Genomic DNA, 25441 nt, shown 5'->3' with positions numbered 1-25441 from the left:
TGTGTCAGTGGCTATCCCAACAGGAATCATGCCCTCTGTTATTAACTTGGAGCTACCTGGAAGGGAAACTCATTCTGAGTGACTTATAGACAGACGTTCCTCTTCCACTTCCATGTCACCAGTTTGTTCATTTGGGCATTAGCTAATGTCAGTCAGGTTAAGTACCTCACTCAAGGGTAAAGAGCAGTCTACCATGAAAGTCCAGTTTGTGTTATAAAGATGTTGCGTAATCGACATTGGTCCCAAGGTAAGTAGCAGCAGCTGCACTGAGGCAGAGAGTAGCAGAGTTTTTACTTTAAAACTTTGTTCTAACTTCCGGAAAGTTCTAATGTTGCCCCTCACCTTGGTAACAGCCCAAAGGCTGTGGGTAAAAATACGTAGTGGAAGTTTACTGTAGCATAGGATGTTCTGGTTGGAATAACCTTCCCCTGTCATAGACAGGACTACATATCCACTGTCCTACTACAGTATAATCCACATTAACAGTATACATTTCAGCCATTTAGCAGACTCTCTTATGCAAAGCGTATCTCACACTCTTAATGACCCCAGATCTGCACACGACGACCGCATGGATCACATAGATGCCTCTTGACTTACACAATGTACCAGAGCTGTGCATAAAAGAGAGAAGTCACTGCAGGGTTAAAGTTGGTCCCTCCGCTCCATTTTGTGCTGACTTCATTTTGTTCACTGGTGTCGGCATTGATGGAGGGAAGGCAGCCACTAATCCTCGTAATCCAAAATATCTGAGGCAATACTCTTGATTACGTGAGTTTGGCTTCAAACATCGACAGACGTGAACACAGAACACACGCGCAAGAGTTCTCGCTCGCTCGCTCGTTCTCAGTACCACCCACACAGGTCACTTTCATAACGGAGAGAGTACAAGCCGTGGGAGGGAGAGTACGGAAAGAGAGAGGAAGTGGGTACACTGCTGGACAGACTTGCTCCCCCTGGGGACACACACACTAACACAAACAAATCCTTGGCACGCAAACCTACAGACCACAGGTAAAGGAAAAAGTCTCACTCCCCCTCTCTTTCCCTCCCTCTGTCATTCATATTCACACCTTATTAACTCACTCAGTTCTGTCCCACTTTACCCCGGCGCTGTAGGGCCCAGGTATTTAGGGCTAAATATACCTGGAGAGATGGAGGGGCACGAAGGGAGGGATGGAAAGCAGGAAGGAGAGAAAGGAGGAGGCAATGGGGTGGCTATTTCAAGCTCCCATGACCCACTGTGGTAACCCAATTCTCCCTCCCTCGTTCTGTCTCCCTCCCCCCTCATTCTCTCTCTCCCTCCCTCGTTCTCTCTCTCCCTCCCTCGTTCTGTCTTTCTCCCTCCTTCCCTCGTTCTGTCTCTCTCCCTCCTTCCCTCGTTCTGTCTGTCTCCCTCCCTCGTTCTCTCCCTCCCTCGTTCTGTCTTTCTCCCTCCTTCCCTCGTTCTGTCTCTCTCCCTCCTTCCCTCGTTCTGTCTCTCTCCCTCCCTCGTTCTCTCCCTCCCTCGTTCTGTCTTTCTCCCTCCTTCCCTCATTCTGTCTCTCTCCCTCCTTCCCTCGTTCTGTCTCTCGCTCTCCCTCGTTCTGTCTTTCTCCCTCCTTCCCTCGTTCTGTCTCTCTCTCTCCCTCGTTCTGTCTGTTCTGCCTTCCCTCTCTCATTCTGTCTCTCTCCCTCCCCTCCCTCGTTCTCTCTCTCCCTCCCTCGTTCTGTTTCTCTCTCCTTCCCCTCCCGCACTGTGGATCACATGTCTCCACTTTGACTGTTCTTGATGTGTAGAAACTGTCTCTCATTGACCTTTCTCTTTCTCTCTCACTCCCTGTCTCCCTACCGTCTCTCTCTCCACCTCTCTCAGGTGGAGACGAAGAAGGCCCACATGGCTGTGGGCTCCCTCACCATCAACAAGGAGAGGTCAGAGGTCATTGACTTCTCGGTTCCCTTCATCGAGACAGGCATCAGCGTCATGGTATCCCGTAGCAACGGCACCGTCTCGCCCTCTGCCTTCCTCGGTGAGTGTGACCCACAAACAGACTCTGCCAACGCTGCCAACTTTACAGTATCACCCAAATTTTCCGTCCAGTGTGTACTGAGACTGAATTATAATGTGCTTAACTCTCTCTCTTTCTGTCTGTCTCATTCCCCTCCAATCTTTTCTTTCTTACTCCCACTCTCTCTCTCTGACTTACTCTCCCTCGCCTCTATCTCACTCACTTTTTGTTTCTCTGTGTACTCTCCATTTGCATATTTTTCTCTCTCTCGCCCTCCCTCCGTTGGCCTTTCTCTCTCTGCCTCTCTCTCAGAGCCCTTCAGTGCTGATGTGTGGGTGATGATGTTCGTGATGCTGCTGCTGGTGTCGGCGATTGCTGTGTTTGTGTTTGAGTACCTCAGCCCTGTAGGCTACAACCGCTGTCTGGCCGACGGTAGAGGTGAGAGGGTCTGGCTCCACACCGGCACGAACATCTCTCTCACAATCGCACACACACACATACACATTTTTCTCTTTCTCATTCTGTCACTCGCTCACTCACTCTCTCTCCCTTTCTCTCTCTCTCTCTCACACGCACACACGCACGCACGCACGCACGCACGCACGCACGCACGCACGCACGCACGCACGCACGCACGCACGCACGCACGCACGCACGCACGTACACACACACACACACACACACACACACACACACACACACACACACACACACACACACACACACACACACTGCTTTGCACGGTGACCTTCCCCAACTCCCACATGGCAGCCAGCAAACCCTGACCACCCTCCTCCACAGCCCCTCCCCCTCCTCCTGTCCTCCTGTCCTCCTTCACCTCTCAGAGCCCAGTGCAGGTGAAGTCTCTTCTCATTGATTTCAGCACGCCTCCCCTGGATCTTCATGTATTTTAATGTGGGCCCTGTGTTTTGCATGCATTTCCATATTCTCAGGAATCACATGTCAGGCCTGACAGGGATGTGGGCCCGTTTTCATTACATCTCCCAGCTTAAAATAAATAATGAATGTCTCTCCATCCTATTCATGACGGGACTATATTTAGAGACCATATCCTTTTTAATCTCTCTCATCCTTCATGTTCTGGAGAATAAGACCCTCTTTCCTAAAGCGTTGTAGGAGTGCTATTGTTAGCTGGTCATACAGTAGTCTTGGGAATTCAGTGTTTGTGCGAATTGGATCAAATGTTGGATTCCAACTAGTGATGCTCATGGTGGCTACTTACAGAACAGTAAATACAACTGATGTGCCAAAAAATATTATCATGATGGATTCAATCTTGTGTGGCAGTGACAGAACCACAGCACACATATATTAAACAACAATAGGCTTAGTAGTGGACTAAAGCCTCATCTGCACTACAACACACTTACCCAGGTGTTTATCAGAATGACACAGCACCGTGGTCCAATCAGTCGTGCTCCTCCAGCTTCCCTAGCCACATTGTGCTTCATGATCCTACAGCTAACCACAACATAACTACAACCCTGAGACGCCTCCCTGAGACCATTGCTCATTGTGATCACTACCTGTCTCTCCATCAGAGCCTGGAGGGCCCTCCTTCACCATCGGCAAGGCCATCTGGCTGCTGTGGGGTCTGGTCTTCAACAACTCTGTCCCAGTGCAGAACCCCAAGGGTTGGACCAGTAAGATCATGGTTTCGGTATGGGCCTTCTTCGCTGTCATCTTCCTGGCCTCCTACACTGCCAACCTGGCAGCCTTCATGATCCAGGAGGAGTATGTGGACCAGGTGTCTGGCCTCAGCGACAAGAAGGTAAGGCCTGTCATTAAACTTCATTAGTCCTTTACTCCCTCTTTCTTACTATCTCTCTCCTCTCCTTATCTCACCTCCATTCCATCTCACTGTCCATCTTTCCTTGATTCTCTTGATTTCTATCTCTCGCTCTGTCCTCTGCCTGCCACCACTTTCCTCACGCCATCATTATTTCTACACCTCTTATCTCATCTCTCTTGCTCCGTCTCTGTCTCTCTCTCTCCCTATCTCCTCCCCTCAGTTCCAGAGACCCAATGACTTCTCCCCTCCATTCCGTTTTGGAACGGTCCCTAACGGCAGCACGGAAAGGAACATCAAGAACAACTACAAGGAGATGCATGGCTACATGATCAAGTTCCACCAGAAGAATGTGGACGAGGCCCTCTATGGTCTGAAGACTGGGTGAGCAGAGGGAACAGGGCCTTAGACTGGGTGAGGAGGGAGAACAGGGCCTTAGACTGGGTGAGGAGGGAGAACAGGGCCTTAGACTGGGTGAGGAGGGAGAACAGGGCCTTAGACTGGGTGAGGAGGGGGAACAGAGCCTTAGACTGGGTGAGGAGGGGGAACAGGGCCTTAGACTGGGTGAGGAGGGGGAACAGAGCCTTAGACTGGGTGAGGAGGGGGAACAGGGCCTTAGACTGGGTAAGGAGGGATAACAGGGCCTTAGACTGGGTGAGGAGGGGGAACAGAGCCTTAGACTGGGTGAGGAGGGGGAACAAGGCCTTAGACTGGGTGAGGAGGGAGAACAGGGCCTTAGACTGGGTGAAGAGAGGGAACAGAGCCTTAGACTGGGTGAGGAGGGGGAACAGAGCCTTAGACTGGATGAGGAGGGGGAACAGGGCCTTAGACTGGGTGAGCAGGGGGAACAGAGCCTTAGACTGGGTGAGGAGGGGGAACAGGGCCTTAGACTGGGTGAGGAGGGGGAACAGAGCCTTAGACTGGGTGAGCAGGGGGAACAGAGCCTTAGACTGGGTGAGGAGGGGGAACAGGGCCTTAGACAGGGTGAGGAGGGGGAACAGAGCCTTAGACTGGGTGAGGAGGGAGAACAGAGCCTTAGACTGGGTGAGGAGGGGGAACAGGGCCTTAGACTGGGTGAGGATGGGGAACAGGGCTTTAGACAGGGTGGGGAGGGGGAACAGAGCCTTAGACTGGGTGAGGAGGGGGAACAGAGCCTTAGACTGGGTGAGGAGGGGGAACAGGGCCTTAGACAGGGTGAGGAGGGGGAACAGAGCCTTAGACTGGGTGAGGAGGGGGAACAGAGCCTTAGACTGGGTGAGGAGGGAGAACAGGGCCTTAGACTGGGTGAGGAGGGAGAACAGGGCCTTAGACTGGGTGAGGAGGGAGAACAGGGCCTTAGACTGGGTGTGGAGGGGGAACAGAGCCTTAGACTGGGTGAGGAGGGGGAACAGGGCCTTAGACTGGGTGAGGAGGGGGAACAGAGCCTTAGACTGGGTGAGGAGGGGGAACAGGGCCTTAGACTGGGTGAAGAGAGGGAACAGAGCCTTAGACTGGGTGAGGAGGGGGAACAGAGCCTTAGACTGGATGAGGAGGGGGAACAGGGCCTTAGACTGGGTGAGCAGGGGGAACAGAGCCTTAGACTGGGTGAGGAGGGGGAACAGGGCCTTAGACTGGGTGAGGAGGGGGAACAGAGCCTTAGACTGGGTGAGCAGGGGGAACAGAGCCTTAGACTGGGTGAGGAGGGGGAACAGGGCCTTAGACAGGGTGAGGAGGGGGAACAGAGCCTTAGACTGGGTGAGGAGGGAGAACAGAGCCTTAGACTGGGTGAGGAGGGGGAACAGAGCCTTAGACTGGGTGAGGAGGGGGAACAGAGCCTTAGACTGGGTGAGGAGGGGGAACAGGGCCTTAGACTGGGTGAGGAGGGGGAACAGAGCCTTAGACTGGGTGAGGAGGGGGAACAGGGCCTTAGACTGGGTGAGGATGGGGAACAGGGCCTTAGACAGGGTGGGGAGGGGGAACAGAGCCTTAGACTGGGTGAGGAGGGGGAACAGAGCCTTAGACTGGGTGAGGAGGGGGAACAGGGCCTTAGACAGGGTGAGGAGGGGGAACAGAGCCTTAGACTGGGTGAGGAGGGGGAACAGAGCCTTAGACTGGGTGAGGAGGGGGAACAGGGCCTTAGACAGGGTGAGGAGGGGGAACAGAGCCTTAGACTTGGTGAGGAGGGGGAACAGAGCCTTAGACTGGGTGAGGATGGGGAACAGAGCCTTAGTCTGGGTAAGGAGGGGGAACAGGGCCTTAGACTGGGTGAGCAGGGGGAACATAGCCTTAGACTGGGTGAGGAGGGGGAACAGGGCCTTAGACTGGGTGAGGAGGGAGAACAGAGCCTTAGAGTGGGTGAGGAGGGGGAACAGAGCCTTAGACTGGGTGAGGAGGGGGAACAGAGCCTTAGACTGGGTGAGGAGGGGGAACAGGGCCCCTGAATGGAATGGGACCTTAGACTAGTGGAATTGGGGAATGGGGCCTTAGAATAGGGCCTTAGACTGGGGGGATGGGGGAATGGGGCCATAGACTGGGGGAATAAGGGGAAGGGGGTCTTAGACTGGGAGAATGGGGGAATGGGGCCTTAGACTGGGGGAATAAGGGGAATGGGGCCTTAGACTGGGAGAATGGGGGAATGGGACCTTAGACTGGGGGAATAAGGGTAATGGGGCCTTAGACTGGGGGAATGAGGGAATGGGGCCTTAGACTGGGGGAATGTGGCCTTAGACTGGGGGAATAGGGGAACATATATTCTATTTTCTTTTATATATTTTTTTATATCTTAGTTGAATTATCCTCCTTGTTTTTCATTAAAAGCTCTGGTTTTATTCATTTCCCAGCACAACAGTGTCTACCATTATACAGTATGAGACAACTGTAGCCCTTGGCAAAGCAGGCAGAAGTCTATTATCCTTATCACAACATTAGGGCTACTTAGCAGGTTAATTGGGATGAGTAGTTACAGTGTAAAGCTAGGCCAGAAGTGATTACTGTAAATTCTCTCATTAGTAAACTGGACGCCTTCATCTACGACGCAGCAGTGCTGAACTACATGGCCGGGAGGGACGAGGGCTGTAAGCTGGTGACCATCGGCAGTGGGAAGGTGTTTGCCTCCACGGGCTACGGCATCGCCATCCAGAAGGAGTCTGGCTGGAAGAGACACGTCGACCTGGCCATCCTTCAGCTCTTTGGAGACGGTGAGATCAGCGCTCAGTTAGAATTACATACAGTTTGACTTCATGTATTTCAGCTAGGGAGTCGTGCCATTTTACTGAGGGTTTTAAAGGTGTTCTTTGATGGAAAACAGCCAAGTTTTTCCAGTCAGATTACTTGCCTTCATCTGAAGAGAAATGCAATAAAACAAAAAGATTGGGAAATTATTTGAGAGTGTTTCTGTCGTAATGTTTCCACATGGAATTGTAGATGATTGTGTACTTTTGGAATACTTGCCAACTGGCTAAAATATAGAACACACAATCCTACAGGTATTGTCTATGTATGTTATATTGTGTATAGTAAGGCTGTGTCCCAGCTTGATTGAGCACCAGTCAGAGCTGCATTCGAAGCCATATAGAAGTAGTTTTTCTCTCTGCAGCTTGTCTGTGCTGGAGACACTTTATCTGGGTGTGTTCCAGCCTGTCTTGAGGATCCTGGACCAAGGCCCCTCCAGGCCCCACTATAGTGTCCTAGTTAGAGGTGCCAGTAAAGCTGCTGGTGTATTCTACACTCTGTGGACAAGGGGTGTGTGTGAATGTGGGTCAGCCCTACGAAGACTGTGTGTGTAGGTCTCTGTTTCTCTGTGGACAAGGGGTGTGTGTGAATGTGGGTCAGCCCTACGAAGACTGTGTGTGTAGGTCTCTGTTTCTCTGTGGACAAGGGGTGTTTGTGAATGTGGGTCAGCCCTACGAAGACTGTGTGTGTAGGTCTCTGTTTCTCTGTGGACAAGGGGTGTGTGTGAATGTGGGTCAGCCCTACGAAGACTGTGTGTGTAGGTCTCTGTGTCTGTCTACTGAATGTACAGGTGTGTTTTAAGACCTGTTTGTAAGCTTTGGATAAGGAGTGTGTTTTTGTATTTAGGGATCGATGACAATACGTTATTGTGTAAGTGTATAGTATACAGTTTCTTGTAGAATTTATTGTGTGTGAATGTGTGAATATGGGTCATCATCTTGTGCTGTCCCCTGTGTACAGCCAGCCAAAACTTAGCAAGTGGCCCTCAATGTCACATTGACACGTCCCAACATGCACTCCTCTCAGTGTGACCTAGATGGAGAAAGTGATCCTCACGTGCTGAGAGACCAGGGGCCTTTGACGGGTGCAGACGGGGGCCTGGCTGGTTTGATGATGAGGCTCGCAGACAGTCACTTAGAGCATAGGAGGATGCCTAGGGCCCCAGGGAGCTCTGGTCTCACAGACGCCACTGAGCCCCATCTCTCACACCAGTCGCCCTTGTCGTCCAGGAGCCATGTAGGCGCAGTGGGCCCTGAGTTCGATCATCTCTCTGTGTGCGTGCGTGCGTGCGTGCGTGCGTGCATGCGTGCGTGCGTGCGTGCGTGTGTGTTGATGCTCAGGGGCCAGTGGTCCCATGCGAGAGCTCTGCTGACGTGCACAGCCATCTGAATGTATGCTTAGTTAAGTAACGCCAGTCCTGCCACGGACGGTCCGCCAGAACTAACTGCTGCTGATGTTACACAAGGTGACCCACAAAGAGACAGACAGAGACTCTGGGACATGGCTGGACACGTAGACACACACATCATGCACGCACACTGATATTTCCATATACTCATGCGCACACATGGGTCTATTTGCTGAATCTGAAGTGTGCTGTCATGAATATGAAAACTGGGATGTATTGTAAAACTGTATTCATTAAATTGCCACCAAAGGCCTGCATGCATTTGTGTTTGTCCTCTACAGTTTTAAGTATAATTTTCAGACCTATATTTTCAATTGTCTTTCCCTACTCCTCATCCCTATACCTTTTCTCTGCTCACTTTGCATCTATCTCCCGTTCCAATATTTATCCTCTTGCGACATCATGTCCTCCCTTCTCCACACCCTTCTCCTACTCCCTCCTTTCTCTCCCTCCACTCCTCCCTCCTTCTCCATACCCTGTCCCCACTCCTCCCTCCATCCGCCTGTTCCCACTCTCCCTCCTCTTCCCGTCCCCACTCTTCCTTGACTCCTCCCTCCATCCTGTCCCTCTCTCCAGGTGACATGGAGGAGCTGGAGGCCATGTGGCTGACGGGGATCTGCCACCATGAGAAGAACGAGGTGATGAGCAGCCAGCTGGACGTGGACAACATGGCCGGCGTCTTCTACATGCTGGGGGCGGCCATGGCTCTGTCGCTCATCACCTTCATTGCTGAGCATGCCTTCTACTGGCAACTGCGCTTCTGCTTCATGGGCTACTGCACGGGCAAGCCAGGCTTCGTCTTCTCCATCAGCAGGGTGAGCCAGGCCACCTCAGACACCCATAGTAACTGTCTGCACACACTCATACATGGCTGTTCTTCACATAGGTTTTCTTCCTGTGGTCCTGTGATCTGCATCAGCGCCCTTTGGCATCTTTTTAGAGTTATGACCTTCATCATCAACCTCACATCATCAACTTTACTGTCTCTAATACCCAGTAAATGAGAGTGCTTTATTCTTGGAAAAGGTAGTCCATCAGGGAACCTGGTCAAGTAGAAGGCTTATAGGCCCTGATAACAGAAATCAGTATGTAGTTAATGTCCCCAGTGGCCAACCAATGCCAAACTCTGAGTTTAGTTTGACCACAGACAGCTTTCTTCTTTTGTTTTGATGTTAATGCCCGTTTCACATCCGGGGTAAATATTTACAAAATATTGAGCCAAAATCAATTGTTCACTCGGCCAGAGAAATTAGTGTAGATTACTGGTTCTCCTGGGAGCAAAGTCACCCCGATGTATTTGATTTGCAGTCCAACTGTTTTGACATGGCTCCAGTGTAACTCACCAAGGTGAAACGCTTGGTGTTAACCACGTGGCTCATTTACGACAGTGCCACACAATCCATTGCTTGTTTCATTTGAAAACCAGGGCAGAGGAATAACAGTTGATTATTTTGTGTCTAGTGTTATAGTGTCAATTTTAGTGTGTGTTTGTCAGTGTGTGTTTGGGTGTGTATCCATGACAGTTGGCTTCTCATTCCAAAGACAGATTGGTCAGTAAGCGTTGATGATTATACAATTAGCATTTGTATGAGGACAAGAATGAGGAAAATTACTGTTTGCATTTGTGTGAGGTTCCATTATGACATGTATTCATGATATTATTTCCTAGTTGTTGTGACGGTAAATATCTGGATGTGACCCTTGAATACGGTTCAATCTTAGAAAAAAATGTTCCAGAAGGCCTCTCCAGCTGTCCCTATAGGAGAACCCATTTTAGTTCCAGTCAGAACCCTTTTTGGCTCCAGGTAGAACTCTTTTGGGGTCTATGGAACTCAAAATGGTTCTACCTGGAACCAAAAAGGGTTCTTCAAAGGGTTCTCCTATGGGGACAGCCGAGGATCCCTTTTAGGTTCTATATAGCACCTCCAAAATATTCAGAGGAAACAACCTACAATATGTTTATTTATTAGAATTCATCTCCACATAATAGATTTTCAAGGGATAATTAAACAACAATTGTCAAGGAACCCTCTGGAACTTTCATCACTCACACCTGTCCTCTATTCCCACTGATTAGTATTTGTATGTATGTGCCCTTTGGTTTCCATTGGGCTGTCCATTATTGTTCCAATGTCCGTTGGTGTGTGTGAGTTCCTGTGCTGTGTGTTTTGGGCTTTCGTGCCCTTGTGGATTGCGCAGATGATTACAAGTCTCGTCCCATGTGATAATCATTGTGCGCGTGTGTATTTATTACAGGTACTCCTCGCTCTTTTGTTTGGGTTTCAACCCTGTGTTTTGTGTACGTGTTTGTTTGGTCTTCGTCCCCGTGCCCTTACACGGCACGCCATAATTTGGGGCGCAATAAAAAAACGAATCATTGTTACCGATGTGAGAACAATGAGGGAAATTATGGTTTATTATCTTTTCACACTCCTGGGGTAAGGCTTCACATTGGTTCATTCTCATTTAGTTTGATATTTTCCCTGTGCCACTGGATTGATTCTGTTTCTTAATTTCACAGCATAATCCAATAAACGTTATTATTATTACAGCAATTAACATTTAAGCTCAGCACTGTAAGAATGAGAAATCTGTCACAGCTGATCGGAGTCTAGTGTCCAAGCCCTTATTGGTTACAGTTTCCCCCCTCTGCGCTGGTGAAAAACAGTAAGCAGGGCTTCGTTAGCAAAGGTATTCCTCTTACACCTGCAACACTGTAACTAATTCACTAACTAATTCATTACATTCATTTAAGAAACCATCTAATGACTTTAGCTAAGAGTTTAGATAAGTACTGTAAATATATTAAACCTAATTGCTGCATCTTCAAATGATCACATTGTAGTATTATTTGCATAAAGTCACATATAGGCTACTCAAGGACAGTGCCGCTAGTGAATCGTTGAATTTGAAACCACATGTACACTCTGTAATCAGTTATAGATTGTAGGTGCCTCCATGACTTTACATTTCTAACATTCAGGCCAGAGCTATTACCATTCACACGTCACTGCCCAAATAACCCCAGAGACAGTCTGTGAATGTTTACTTTATGTGGGCATGTGGAGTATCTCAGTTGAGTATGAAGCACCATTGATGATGCTAAGGCATTCTGTTGTTTTGTTTATTCATCTCTGCTAACAGCTCAAACAGAGCACACATGATGTCATCTAACATTGCCAAGGGTTGAGGGTTGAGTAAACACAAGGACAGCATGTCACAGAGAATATGGGAGAGTCAGTAGCGGTTTGTGGGTAAAATCACTGGGGAAGCCAAGCCAGAAAAAAAAGCCATATTACAACCTATGTGTTGTGATAATTGCATTTGCTCTATAACTTGTTAGTTCATATGCCTTGCCACTGTGATATAGGCCTAAACCGAGACAATAAGAAGACACGGTGGCAGAATCATTTCAACCTCACCTTTGTTTAATCACAAAACCAGAGAGCAACATCTGTCCGGTGAAGTCCACAAAGCATAATGCATGTAACAAAAAGCTACATGACCTGCAGCATGGTCAAACAAGTACATGTTTTCGACATTTTCGGACTGCTAAACAACTGTTGATTTAGAACCACAGAGAGTTACCGCAAGTCACAAAGAAAACAGGAGCTGCCTCCACTATTCCAGCACCATTTCAACTTCAACATTTCAACACCATCAAATCACCTGTGCTTAGTCTAATACAGTGACAACTAAAAGATACAAAAAATATTTAGTCCAATCAACAGAAGCTAAATATGATGTGGCTGTCCACAATTCAGATTTGTGTGTGTAGAGAAACACCAATGCCACCCTCCTCTCTTTCATATTGACGAAACAGTCTATGACTTACAGTACACACTTTTAGTTTTTGTTGTCCTAGGCTGTCTGGCTAAAGTGCTTGCTCGCTAGCCCAACTTCTTTTCATGGGCAACGTTAGCTAGTTAACATTAGCCTACTACGTCTAGCTACATATTGAACTTCCATCCTCAGTTCAGGGGCACAACAATGTATGAATTTATGGTTGGATCAGAATCACTGTATATTCATTGGCTAGTACGGAGATTAAGTAAAACCACAAGTCCAAATCCCTATCTCCACCCATGGCTAGTTTAGAAAAGGGACAATTTTAGCTTGCTAGCTAGCCACCGGAGGACAACAACACAACGAGATGCAACAATTCAAGTTGTTTCTGTCAATGACGTATTTCTCTTGATGCGATGTGACAGGAGTGAAGCCAAATCCAAACTGGCTTCCCTTGACACTTTGTTTTTGGTGCCCCAGGACCATTCACAGTTGAGCTCACTCGGTTTACCTCAACACTGATTGGCTATTATTTTATATGGGTTTTTTTTTATCAAGGGAGTAAAAATGCTCGCTGGCTTCCATTGCATTCAATGCTAAGGGCGGCAACAATGTCATACTCTTTATGACCAGACAGCATCAGATACTGTAGATGAACTACACATACAGAGACAGAGGGGCGCTGTTTCGCTTGCCCGGATGCTTTCTCTGATGAGATACATTCAGCCTCTTGCGAATTGAAGGAAAAGTATGAAAACACAGAGAGACAAAAAATACATTATTTTATATTTCTTCTTGGTCAATGTTTTTATTACACACCACTGGGGAGAATAGTGGTATGGCAGGCTCATGGCCACATTAAAACGGAGCAATGGAGGGCACATTGATGAAGCAAAGAGGCAGAAGGAGGAGTAAGAGATACAGTACCACAGAGACAACCAATGACTAACAGTTGAAAGGGGGAGATGTTAAACGTGATGAAAGAGTTGACAGGGAACAAGGTTGGCATCATGGTTGTCATGGCATCAAGGCTGAGAGAGAGGACAGAAGACATGAAAATGACCCTGTTAAGGAATCATTTCCATTGACCAATACACCTTTGACCTTTAATGGCGGCCAAAGGGTCCTATTACCTCTGCTGTCATTTCCCAGACAAAATGTTTTAAAATTCATTAGGTCAGATTGATTTGATCCCACTCATCCATCTGTCACACCTTGTTTACCCCACTCTCCATCCATTTGTATTTGAATATCGTATTGTACATCACAGGATGCAAATAGCACGGTTTGTCTTTCTGTCATCATTATGTCAGTGTTTCATGGCCTCATCCTCTCTCTGGAGTTTTATGTTATTGCATGGCGGTCTACAGTCGATGCCGGGGGTATTTATTAACTGCCACGGGGTATTGTTCAGCTGAATTCTAATCACATTGATTGAATGTATTGACCGCTGAGACCCACAGGGCTTTACTGCATCTCTGTCATTATCAATCATCTCCCCATCCTCTCCTCTCTCCTACTTTCTCCTGCTCTCCTGTCTCATATACCCACATACAGTAGAAATACGTTAGATGTATTACATTCAGTCCATGTGAATCTGTATTTTATCATTAAAATACAGATTCTTGGCGAAACAATAAACAAGGAGTCAAATCCAGACTAGAAGTGGACACTTTACTTATCTCTGTTTACACTACCGGTCCAAAGTTTTAGAACACCTACTCATTCAAGGGTTTTTCTTTATTTTTACTATTTTCTACATTGTAGAATAATAGTGAAGACCTCAAAACTATGAAATAACACACATGGAATCATGTAGTAACCAAAAAAGTGTTAAACAAATCAAAATATATTTTATATTTGAGATTCTTCAAATAGCCACCCTTTGCCTTGATGACAGCTTTGCACACACTTGGCATTCTCTCACCCAGCTTCATGAGGTAGTCATCTGGATGGCATTTCAATTATCAGGTGTGCCTTCTTAAAAGTTAATTTGTGGAATTTCTTTTCTTCTTAAATGTGTTTGAGCCAATCAGTTGTGTTGTGACAAGGTAGGGGTGGTATACAGAAGATAGCACTATTTGGTAAAAGACCAAGTCCATATTATGGCAAGAACAGCTCAAATAAGCAAAGAGAAATGACAGTACATCATTACTTTAAGACAAGAAGGTCAGTCAATACGGAACATTTCAAGAACTTTGAAAGTTTCTTCAAGTGTGGTCGCAAAAATCATCAAGCACTATGATGAAACTGGCTCTCATGAGGACCGCCACAGGAATGGAATACCCAGAGTTACCTCTGCTGCAGAGTATATGTTCATTAGAGTTACCAGCCTCAGAGATTCCAGCCCAAATAAATGCTTCACAGAGTTCAAGTAGCAGACACATCTCAACATCAACTGTTCAGAGGAGACTGTGTGAATCAGGCCTTCATGGTTTAATTGCTGCAAAGAAACCACTACCAAAGGACACCAATAAGAAGAAGAGACTTGCTTGGGCCAAGAAACACGAGCAATGGACATTAGACCGGTGGAAATCTGTCCTTTGGTCTGGAGTGCAAATTTTAGATTTTTGGTTCCAACCTCTGTGTCTTTGTGAGACGCAGTGTGGGTGAACGGATGATCTTCGCATGTGTGGTTCCCACAGTGAAGCATGGAGGAGGAGGTGTTATGGTGTGGGGGTGCTTTGCTGATGACACTTTCTGTGATTTATTTAGAATTCAAGGCACATTTAACCATCATGGCTACCACAGCATTCTGCAGCGATATGCCATCCCATCTGGTTTGGGCTTAGTGGGACTATCATTTGTTTTTAAACAGGACAATGATCCAACACACCTCCAGGATGTGTAAGGGCTATTTTACCAAGAAGGAGAGTGATGGAGTGCTGCATCAGATGACCTGGCCTCCACAATCACCCAACCTCAAGCAAATTGAGATGGTTTGGGATGAGTTGGACCACAGAGTGAAGAAAAAGCAGCCAACAAGTGCTCAGCATATGTGGGAACTCCTTCAAGACTGTTGGAAAAGCATTCCAGGTGAAGCTGGTTGAGAGAATGGCAAGAGTGTGCCAAGCTGTCATCAAGGCAAAGGGTGGCTATTTGAAGAACCTCAAATATAAAATATATTTAGATTTGTTTAACACTTTTTTGGTTACTACATGATTCCATATGTGCTATTTCATAGTTTTGATTTCTTCGCTATTATTCTACAATGTGGAAAATAGTAAATATTAAGAAAAACCCTTGAATGAGTAGGTGTTCTAAAACTTTTGACCGGTAGTGTAGATATTATGTGTAGTGCATGTTCCATGGTCTAATGTTCAACAGTTGCGTAGGCTATGTACATGCCTGTGTTATTTATCAGTCTCTGTTTCCCTCTCATTCTCCTCAGTCTACTCTTAGAAGCCCTATTTTTAGTTCTCCTTTATTCTGCTTGTGACTCTCCCTTACCCCCTCTAATGCTGCTTAATGACCCTCTTCACTCACAGGGCATCTACAGCTGCATCCACGGGGTTCAGATCGAGGAGAAGAGCAGCTCAGCTCTCGACTCTCCATCGGTCACCATGAACAACACCCAATCCAACATCCTGCGTCTGCTCCGAACCGCTAAGAATATGGCCTCCCTGTCCGGGGTTAACGGCTCGCCTCACAGCGCCCTGGACTTCATCCGCCGTGAGTCATCCGTCTACGACATCTCCGAGCACCGCCGCAGCCTGGCAGGTCACTCGGACTGCAAGCCTCCGTACTTGCCGGAGGATAACATGTTCAGCGACTACATCAACGAGGTGGAGAGGACGTTCGGGAACCTCCACCTGAAGGACAGCAACCTGTACCAGGACCACTACCTGCACCACCACGGAGGCTCTGCCCTGGGGCTCAGCGGCCCGCCACTTAACAGACCCCACAGCCTGGGCAGCAACAGCTCTCTGGAAGGGGGCATGTTTGACTGTGACAGTTTAGGTGGAGGAGTGGCACCCATCTTCACCACCCAGCCACGCTCTGCCCTGACCCACAGGAACATGAGTAAGTTTGACCTGATTGCCAGTCAGAACCCACCCTCTGGGCCGGGCTTCAAATCGGGACTTTCAGACCTGTACGGAAAGTTCTCCTTCAAGGGAGGGGCCTCCAGCTCAGGTTACATCCCTGGGCACGACAGGTACTGTGGGGGAGGGGGCAGAGAGGATGACGGAAACATCCGTTCAGACGTTTCAGACATCTCCACTCACACTGTCACCTACGGGAACCTGGAGGGCAATGCTAAAAAGCGTAAGCAGTATCGCGACAGCCTGAAAAAGAGGCCCGCCTCGGCCAAGTCGAGACGAGAGCTGGATGAGATTGAGCTGGGCTACCGGAGAAAACCCTACCACACAGGCTACCACCACTACCACGGCCACCGCTCCTCCTCCCCGCCCCTACTGGCCTCCGAACGCAAGAGAGGAGGAGGCGGCAATGCAGGGAGCACATCCTACCTGTTCCGTGACAAAGAGAGTGTGAGGGATTTCTATTTGGACCAGTTCCGCCCCAAAGATGGTGTCCCCCAATGGGAACATGTGGATCTGACAGACGGTCCTGGAGGGGGGGGTGGAGGGGGCGGGGGGAACTGTACCAGTTTGGTGTCAGTGGACGACTTCCTGAAACAAAATAAACCCAAGAAATCAGAGTCTAAGAGTGGGGGAGGCACATCAGGGGCGGGGTTGGCAGGAGGAGACTGGGAGTGTCGAAACTGCCGTGCCAGCGGAGGAGGGGGCAAGCAGATGTTGATGCATGGCAGCGGGGTGGGGGAGAGGGGAGGCGGGTACGGTGGAGGGGTTAGTTGTGGATCCTCGGGGGGTGGAGGGAACAGCCGTCCCAGCTCTGCCACCTGCATGCGCTGCGAGGGCTGCAAAAAGACAGGCAACCTGTACGACATCAGTGAAGACAACAACCACCTCTTGGAACAGATGGGGGGTGGGAAAGGCGGAGGCATGGGGGCTGTGGGGTTAAGTGGAGGCGCCCCGCCTCAATCTCAAGCCCAGCGTAGGAAGTCTGCCGGCTTTGGAAAGCCCCTCCGACGGCAACACTCGTGCGACACCTTCGTAGACCTTCAGAAAGAGGAGGCAGTCGGAGTCAGGGGGGTCATGGGGGATCTAGGAGGGGGTGGTGGGGGCATGGGGGGTGTAGGAATGAGCGGGATGTTGCCTCCTCCCAGAAGCGTTAGCTTAAAAGAGAAGGAGCGCTACATGGAGGGTGTTAGCCCCTTCGCCCACATATTTGAGAGACATGGAGGCTCAGAGAGGGAGAAGGAGCGAGACAGTGACCCTCTGTTCTACGGTGGTGAGATGGCCAAAGAAGCAGGTTCGCCATTCGGCTTGTTCCGTGGTGGTGAGGGCCTTCACCGCCGCTCAGTGGGGGAGAGGGACATGAGGGACAGAGAAAGAGCCATGATGGAGGGCGGTGGAGGAGGAACCTACTCCTTATCCAAATCTCTCTACCCGGACAGGGTCAACCAAAACCCCTTTATTCCAACCTTTGGTGACGACCAGTGTCTCTTGCATGGCGCCAAACAATACTACATGAAAAAGCAACAGCAGCAGCAGCAGCAGCAGATGCCCCCAAAAAACAGCCGAAGTGACTTCCGGGGCTCCGTGGGTGTGACATCTTTCTTGCCAGCGACTGCCACTGCTGGGGTCATGTCCACCGTGGCCCCCAGGTTCCCTATGGAGCTGTGTCTGGGAGGGAATCTCCACGGCTCCACGCTGGGTGTGGGGCCAATACAGCGCCCGTTCAATGGCAGCAACGGGCACGTGTACGAGAAACTCTCCAGCATAGAGTCAGACGTGTGAGAGAGGAGACTGGGTGGGGAGGCATGGAGGGAGAGAGGGATGGCATTAGTCCCGGGAAGTCAGGGATGATGAGGCACCACTGTCCACATTGCAACCGCAACACTTTTAACAAGGAAGGAGAACAGTCAGGGAAGAGAAGATGAACGACAGAATGGTGAAAAGATTCGACAGAAGAGAGCAGGGTGAGTTAGAAGGAAAGATGGGGACATTCATGCCCTGTTATTTTGTTATAAAACAATGAATTCAAGAGGTGACACGTGGGTAGGGTTATGTTAACTCTATTATTTATTTGGCTGTTGCCATCAACACACTCAAAAAGAACACAAAAGTGACACCTCAATGTGATATTGCAAGTTTGAGCCAAATGGCTTAGAGTCACACCTACAGAGTGATTATGAAAAGGGAATGTGAGTTAGTAGTGAAGTGTCCATCTGGTCAAGTGTTATTAGAGAAAGGAGATGTTGTCATGACTCATGTTTATGATAGCTCTAAGACCGAAAGTGAGTTTGTTGGAAGACGATGGCCGTGTTTACCCCCTGCACTAACTCTCCTTCTTTTTGCCTCTACACTCTTAGAGAAAAGGGTTCCAAAAGGGTTATGTGGCTGTCCCCATAGGAGAACCCTTTTTGTTTCCAGGTAGAATCCTTTATGGTTCCATTTAGAACCCTCTGTAGAACAGGTTCTACATGGGACCCAAAAGGGTTCTACCTGGAACCTAAATGGTTGTACCGTAACCAAAAGCGATTCTTCAAAGAGTTATTTTATGGGGACAGCCGAAGAATCCTTTAAGGTTCTAGATAGCACCTTTTTTTCTAAGTGAGTTGTTCTGCTCCCTTACACCCAAACAACTGTCTTTGACTCTTGTTTACTATGATAATTCAATTATAAATGAAAAAAAGATATTCTTACTGAAATAACAGGGTAAAACAACAATAATGTTATTAACATTGTGATTAACAAAAGTGATATTATGAAGTGCTTATGACATTAAGTTTGTTTTATTTTCCTTTGATATTTCAATACGGTTTAATATTTGTTGTTATTTCTTTGTCTGCCCGATGGTGGCAGGAAGCTTGTTATCTAATTCAACTAACAAGCCTGAAGGACTGAGTGAAAAGTCATTAGGTCTCTTGTTTTTGTTTTAATGATATACAGTCCATGCTCATTCATTCATTTGCTGTTTTTAAAATTGTTACGGAAAGATCTGGAAGACATCATTTGCACAGTACTGAACGGTTCTTCTTTGTTTGAAGTTTCAAGAGATTTCACACCCTGTTTCTGAACTTTTGTTGGTCAACAACCGTGAAAGATGTGTCTTGTCATAAAGCAGATGGCTGAAGATACAGACGGAAGGACGAGCCTTAAAGGACTCCAGATGATGTGTACCCCAGAGAGCTCAGCAGGGCGTGGTGTAACGGCAGGATACGTAATGAACAAGGTGTTAAGATGTGTGCAATATCCACTTGTCTTGAAGGGAAAACGTGCTACTCTGAAACCAAGTCATTATTTACAGATGTGAGACTGAGAGACTGTGGTGTGTTTCAAGACAATAACATGTTTGATAACTAACACTTAACTTGATGTGGACATTATTACACAGACATTACAATACCATTGGAAGTGCTTCATAAACCTGTCACACATCCATACTAAAGAACACCACATATACTGTCAGACTGCTGTGCCTCATCTAACAAGCATTTGATCAACCCTTTTGGATTCAGGTTCTTAGAAAACAGCCAGCAGCCTCCTAGGCTCACTTTTTAACACACCACTTTTCTCGTAAAACCCGTTGCGTTCACTCTCTGAAGTTAGGAAGGTCCATACAGGCTTATGAGACACATTGAAGAAGCATTGTGAATGCAGTTTTACTTCACGTCAGTCAGAGTGTTTAATAGGCGTATGCTCTGTAATTCTAAATTTAACTCAAATCCTCTTAAAAGATGTTGTTGCCCAAAGAAGATGGTAATGGTGGTAATGGTAATGGTATTGATTAAAGGCTGAATGTAAGTCGTGAGGATGTCTCTAAAAGGGACATTCCTCCTCAGACTGAGGCAGTTAGACGGAGGATATCTTGAGAATGCTCACGCTGTATGCTTTGACAGATGTTGACACTACTTTTAACCTGAGACCTCTATATTGCACTGAACCTCCCCCCCCTAACCCTAATCCCCCCTGGGTTCAGACTTTCAGAAATACATGCCTTATCATATGAAACTGACTGATGACACAAGATATTGTACAGCGTACGAGCCTTTCAGTTATTGAAAGGTTTGTCTTCAATTAGTATGAGGTGTCATGAGTTCAAGGGCTGCAGGAAATTGTGTTTCAGTGCTGAATGGAGATTGAAGGTGCTGAGGGAGTAGATTGCGCTGAGTCATTCCTACTTCCAATACGATCAGACTGCACCTCTGTAATATGGAGGTGGAAGATGGAGGGGAAATGATTGAGTGACAACAGCTGTTTTCCTAGACCTGCTGATAATCTATTCATTTATTCAGTACCGACTTCTCTCTCCATACTATTAAGATGAAACCCATCAAGTTAGCCTTAAATCAAACTGAGTCAACACCCCCCATGAATTACTTCACAAATGGATGGGTATCTTTGGACTTTGTATATGCACATGTTTTAGATGGTCGTCCAGTATCAGAAAGTTTGAAGAAGCAACGGAAAAGAAGAGGAAGAACTAAGAGAGAGTGAGAAAGAAAATAGAGTTATTATCAATCAATGTCAGCATTAGTATGTTCTCTTTTTCCCTGTAAATATATTTTAAAACTATTTTCCCTTTGTACAGTAGGCAGACAAGTCAGGATGTAAAGTTCAATATGTTTTACAACAATTTAAGAAATAAACAAAATGGTCATAAAAACATAAAAATACAAAAACAAAAATATGCAAAATATAGTTAAGACAAATATGATTCATAATGATAAGTGATATGATTGAACCTTTTATTTGCTTTTAATCTCATATTTACTTAATTATAAAAGTTCACCAATAAATATTATTATTATTTTAAGAATATGCTTTTTCTTATTTTCAGTAAAGTGTTGGAAATTGAGGATCATTTAGTGTAGACGTTTGGTGATAAGGGGGAAAGTTTAGTATACGAGTCTTTGCTAAGTTTCCCTTGAATTGTGTTAGATTCTCTTTTAAGATAGGCTACTCTTCATGCTTTACGGGATACACACAATTATCTATACATTTATGTAATACAGTATTACATGTATACATACCAGTAGATGGCTTTTACATATAGAGACTGTATATTGTGATCCTTCATTTAAGCAATCCTCATTAATTAAGTAATTGACTGCAAGATCATTTGTGTTATGTTGCCCTTTATTCAACTGGGATCTGATGCCGACTGCACTGGTGTTGATAGACCTACACTACGCAGGACTGGCTCTTCCTCCTCATTCTGTGTATCTTTAATAAGGATAATACTGATATCTTCAGTGATACATGTCAGTAGCACTGGGCACAACACATAGGACATTTCCCAGTGTTGCTCTCATAATAACAGAGGATGGTGGTGCAGATGGGGTCAAGAGGAAGTGGTTCGCTTCATCACATTGAAGGATCCATCTGAAATGGAAATGCAGTTTTGCAACCCTTTATAGAATGCTGAAATGTTTCTCATCCATGTCACCTAAACATAATGTGCAGATGGTTAGAAATGAAGGGTGAATCAAGTAATTCAAGGCAAGGAGTTGACATCATTATGTTCATTTGGGTTCTTGTCAGAGAAGAAATGATATCCTTTGTGATGTATTTATCCTTGATCAAATCTCCACTGTGTGTCAAACTGTTTGGTATGCATGTGTGATGAGATGTATATGTTGTCTAAGCCATTTTTTATTTATCTGCTAGTTTTTGTCTGAGCATTATTGCTTTCAGTAACTTTCAATGAGTTTATTTTCCAACTTTTTGGGAGAAATCATTTTAGCTTGGCATTTCTCATTCAAATGCATTCATGTCTAGAGGGTTTTTTCTGAAAATTGAAATTGAAAGATGTGTTTTCACTGCACTCTGTTTGGGTCTGCATATTTTTTATGCAACTCCTCATGTTGATTTTACTCATCGCAATAAACTGCATGATCCCTTGGAGTGTTTGTGTTGGAATCTACTGGTGTGTTGATTAGTCTTGAATGGAAGAATCCCTTTAAATGTACGGGCCTACATTGTGATAAGGATGGTCAGGAACTCTTCTTGAAAATGGCACCCTGGTCTTAACCGTTTTTTTCACTGATTGGACAGGGTGGAATAAATTTATACTGCTTTATACAGGCTGTCATACCCTTTACCACAACTACTCTACGGCCAGCAAGTGCAGCAAGTGAGAAACAGCAAGCAGTGTTTATTTCCCCAAGGCCTTGTGGTCCCAGTCACACTCTGTGCACAAGCATGTCAGTACACATACACATTTGTTTAAATGAAGCAAAATGCAATGTCACATCAGCCAAAGCAAGGAAATGCTCTGCCATGGTAGTGGACTAGAACAGGCCGATGCTATTGGGTGGATACTCCAGCTGGAACACTATCTAATATGATAACAAACATCACTACATCTACAACACTGGTTTATTCCTGTATTTCAAAGTTGAATAAACAACACTGGTTTCATTGTGTTTTTATTATAATATTTTTCCTATTGATGAAAAGGACTTACAGTTTTTGAACTATTTAATTTGTATAACAATATAAACGTTGATAGTAATAGTATTACAATGATTACATTGAGAACACAGTGATTGGTTACAGGCCTATTCTCACTTGAGTGCTTTGGACAAATTAAAGAAAAAGTTCATCTTATGAATATTGATGGGTTTTGGAAGGATTAACATTGCAACTTTATGCATTTTTTGTTGTGCTCTCATTTCTTGTAGATTGAATGAAAGTGGTGCACTGTGTGTTTTTGTGTGTATGCTTGAATGGTTGATCAGTTGTGGGAGCGTGTTTATTTGAGCATATAACATGTACAACGGTTTGGTTTTCTTTTGTCTTCATGATTAAGATACATAACATGACAAATGTTATAGTAATGTGGGTAACATTGGTTAAGGGGTTGTTGCAAAATGTATTTTATAAAAAATATTCATTGCTGAGAGTGTGTACAGACAGCCTGCGTTTTAGGGCAAGGTTTGTGATCTTTCTTTACCGAAGCTGAATATCCTGATTGAATTTACCATGAGTAGGTGAAATGTAACATGAACAGTATCAACTGTATACATATTATTGTAGGCCATTATTTTCTCCTTTTGTGGCCCTTTCTTTGAAATGTTACACCATTTTTACACCATTAAACAAACAGAAAATTATATACAAATAAAGAATTGTACAGATTGTGTAAATATGAATATTGGAGAAAACATTTAAACTCATTCCTTCATTTTTTTTGTATGGAAATGATTCAATTAACCACAATAACAAATGAATAAAGTCATTGGATATTTGCACAAAAAAATCATCATGGTACCTCTAATAAGGATAATACTGATATCTTCAATGATAAGTGCTAAAATATGACTTATTTCTCTTTGTACATGATGAACAAAAATTACGTGTTGAGTATTAATTAAAAAAATGCCAATCTCACGAATTTGGGGATGAGTCTTCCTTTCTCTGCCCTTGTGTGCTCTGTACCCTTCCCTCTCTCTCTTCCTTTCTCTGCCCTTGTGTGCTCTATACCCCTCCCTCTCTCTCTTCCTTTCTCTGCCCTTGTGTGCTCTGTACCCCTCCCTCTCTCTCTTCCTTTCTCTGCCCTTGTGTGCTCTGTACCCCTCCCACTCTCTCTTCCTTTCTCTGCCCTTGTGTGCTCTGTACCCCTCCCTCTCTCTCTTCCTTTCTCTGCCCTTGTGTGCTCTGTACCCCCCCCCCCCCCCTCTCTTCCTTTCTCTGCCCTTGTGTGCTCTGTACCCCTCCCTCCCTCTCTTTCTTTCTCTCCCTCCTGTCATTTTGAAGATTTGTCATCTCCCCTGTACCCCCTCAATCTTTCGTTTTCCATTTCCCTGATATATTTATGTTCCAGTAAAGTTCCGCCTTGCTCCCTGCTTGTGTATGTCTCTCACGTTCAATCGCTTTTACTGGCAAGACATACTGAGTCTGTCTGCTCAGTCTACTGGACAGGGCTGCAGTCTCCCTGTCTCCCTTACACCCAATCTCTCACTCTGTCTCCCCCTCCTCCTCCTCCTCCCTCTCCTCTCCCTCTCTCTCTCTGTCTGGGAGCTCAGCTCGGCAAAGGTGGAAGGAGCTAGGACCGTGGGTGAGAGGTGGCAGCCCAGGAAGCAGGGCCACATGGTACCTTGAGTTGCAGGGCGGCTGGGTTTCCACTGCGACCCACACTGCTGGCGCTCCACAGCACCTTACAGACCACAGCACCACAGTCCAGGCCCAGGGCTCTCGTTGCTCCTGTGCTCAACCAGATCTAGTAGTCTGTGACCGGCTCTGGAACCCTGCGCTCCTCCATTTTAATACATTTAAATACCACATGGTGCCCTTACTTTCTGTGAGAGACACGCAGCCCTCCATGGTGTGAGCCCAGAGAATCTGTAGCTAGGTTACTGTGCTCTATTCATATAGAGATTGTCTCCCATGTACTAACCTCAAGATGTAATTTTGCCCGGGCCCAGTAGGACCAATGGAGTCAACCTAAACAGTCTGTCAGGGACATTATTCTATTATACTATGGTTAGGAAATAGTTGTGTGAATGTACATGGGAGACATACACTCTTAGAAAAAAAGGTGCTATCTAGAACCTAGAAGGGTTATTCAACTGTCCCCATATGAGAACCCTTTGAAGAACCCTTTTTGGTTCCGGGTAGAACCCTTTTGGTTACAGGTAGAACCTTTTTGAGTTCCATGTAGAACCCTTTCATAGAGGGTTCTACATAGAACCCCAAAGAGTTCTACCTGGAACCAAAAAAGGTTATCTATGAGGATAGCCAAATAATTATTTTGGAGCAAAAGCACATGCCTGTGAATGTACACCTTACTCATGATTCTCAGTATCTCTGTCCCTCTGTCTGTCAGTTTACACATCCCTCCATTCTTGTTCAGACCTACAACCACCATGACACTCATCTCCCCATGTATCAGCTTCCTCTAGCATGTCTCTCTCTCCCCCTCTTATAAATCTTTCAGTCAAGTTGGAAAGCAAGACTTATTAAATGATTGATAGCGGGGGCGAGGCATGAGAAAAAAGGCGCAAGAGAAAAGCAGGACTTTTTTGAAGCCCTCAGACGTCTGGGAGGCAGAGGTGACGGGAGAAAGGTAGAGGGGTGGAGAGTGAGGGGGAGAGATTAGAGAGGTTAATATAGGAGAGGGAACACAGAGGTAGACAGGCTGGGAGGCCAGGGCAGAGGCCAATGATCCAGTCAGAGCAAATCCCCATCCAGGGCTTGTTTGAAGGCC

General features: G+C 46.3%; 1 protein-coding gene across 1 annotated transcript in view; it reads left to right on the top strand.

Annotated features, from left to right (window-relative positions):
• Positions 1-18024, top strand: part of LOC120045563 (glutamate receptor ionotropic, NMDA 2B-like) — a 58084-nt gene extending 40060 nt beyond the window's left edge. The window contains exons 8-14 of the mRNA XM_038990467.1: positions 1856-2009; positions 2301-2426; positions 3551-3780; positions 4022-4182; positions 6787-6974; positions 8993-9231; positions 15691-18024. Coding sequence (XP_038846395.1) covers positions 1856-2009; positions 2301-2426; positions 3551-3780; positions 4022-4182; positions 6787-6974; positions 8993-9231; positions 15691-18024 — 3432 coding nt within the window. The remainder of the gene's footprint in view (positions 1-1855; positions 2010-2300; positions 2427-3550; positions 3781-4021; positions 4183-6786; positions 6975-8992; positions 9232-15690) is intronic.
• Positions 18025-25441: the final 7417 nt, after the last annotated feature.

This window comes from Salvelinus namaycush, chromosome 4 (assembly GCF_016432855.1).
Source record: "Salvelinus namaycush isolate Seneca chromosome 4, SaNama_1.0, whole genome shotgun sequence".
In the NCBI taxonomy this organism is placed as follows: Eukaryota; Metazoa; Chordata; class Actinopteri; order Salmoniformes; family Salmonidae; genus Salvelinus; species Salvelinus namaycush.
The sequence above is the reverse complement of the archived record's forward strand: the minus strand, read 5'-3'. Positions and strand labels throughout refer to the sequence as shown.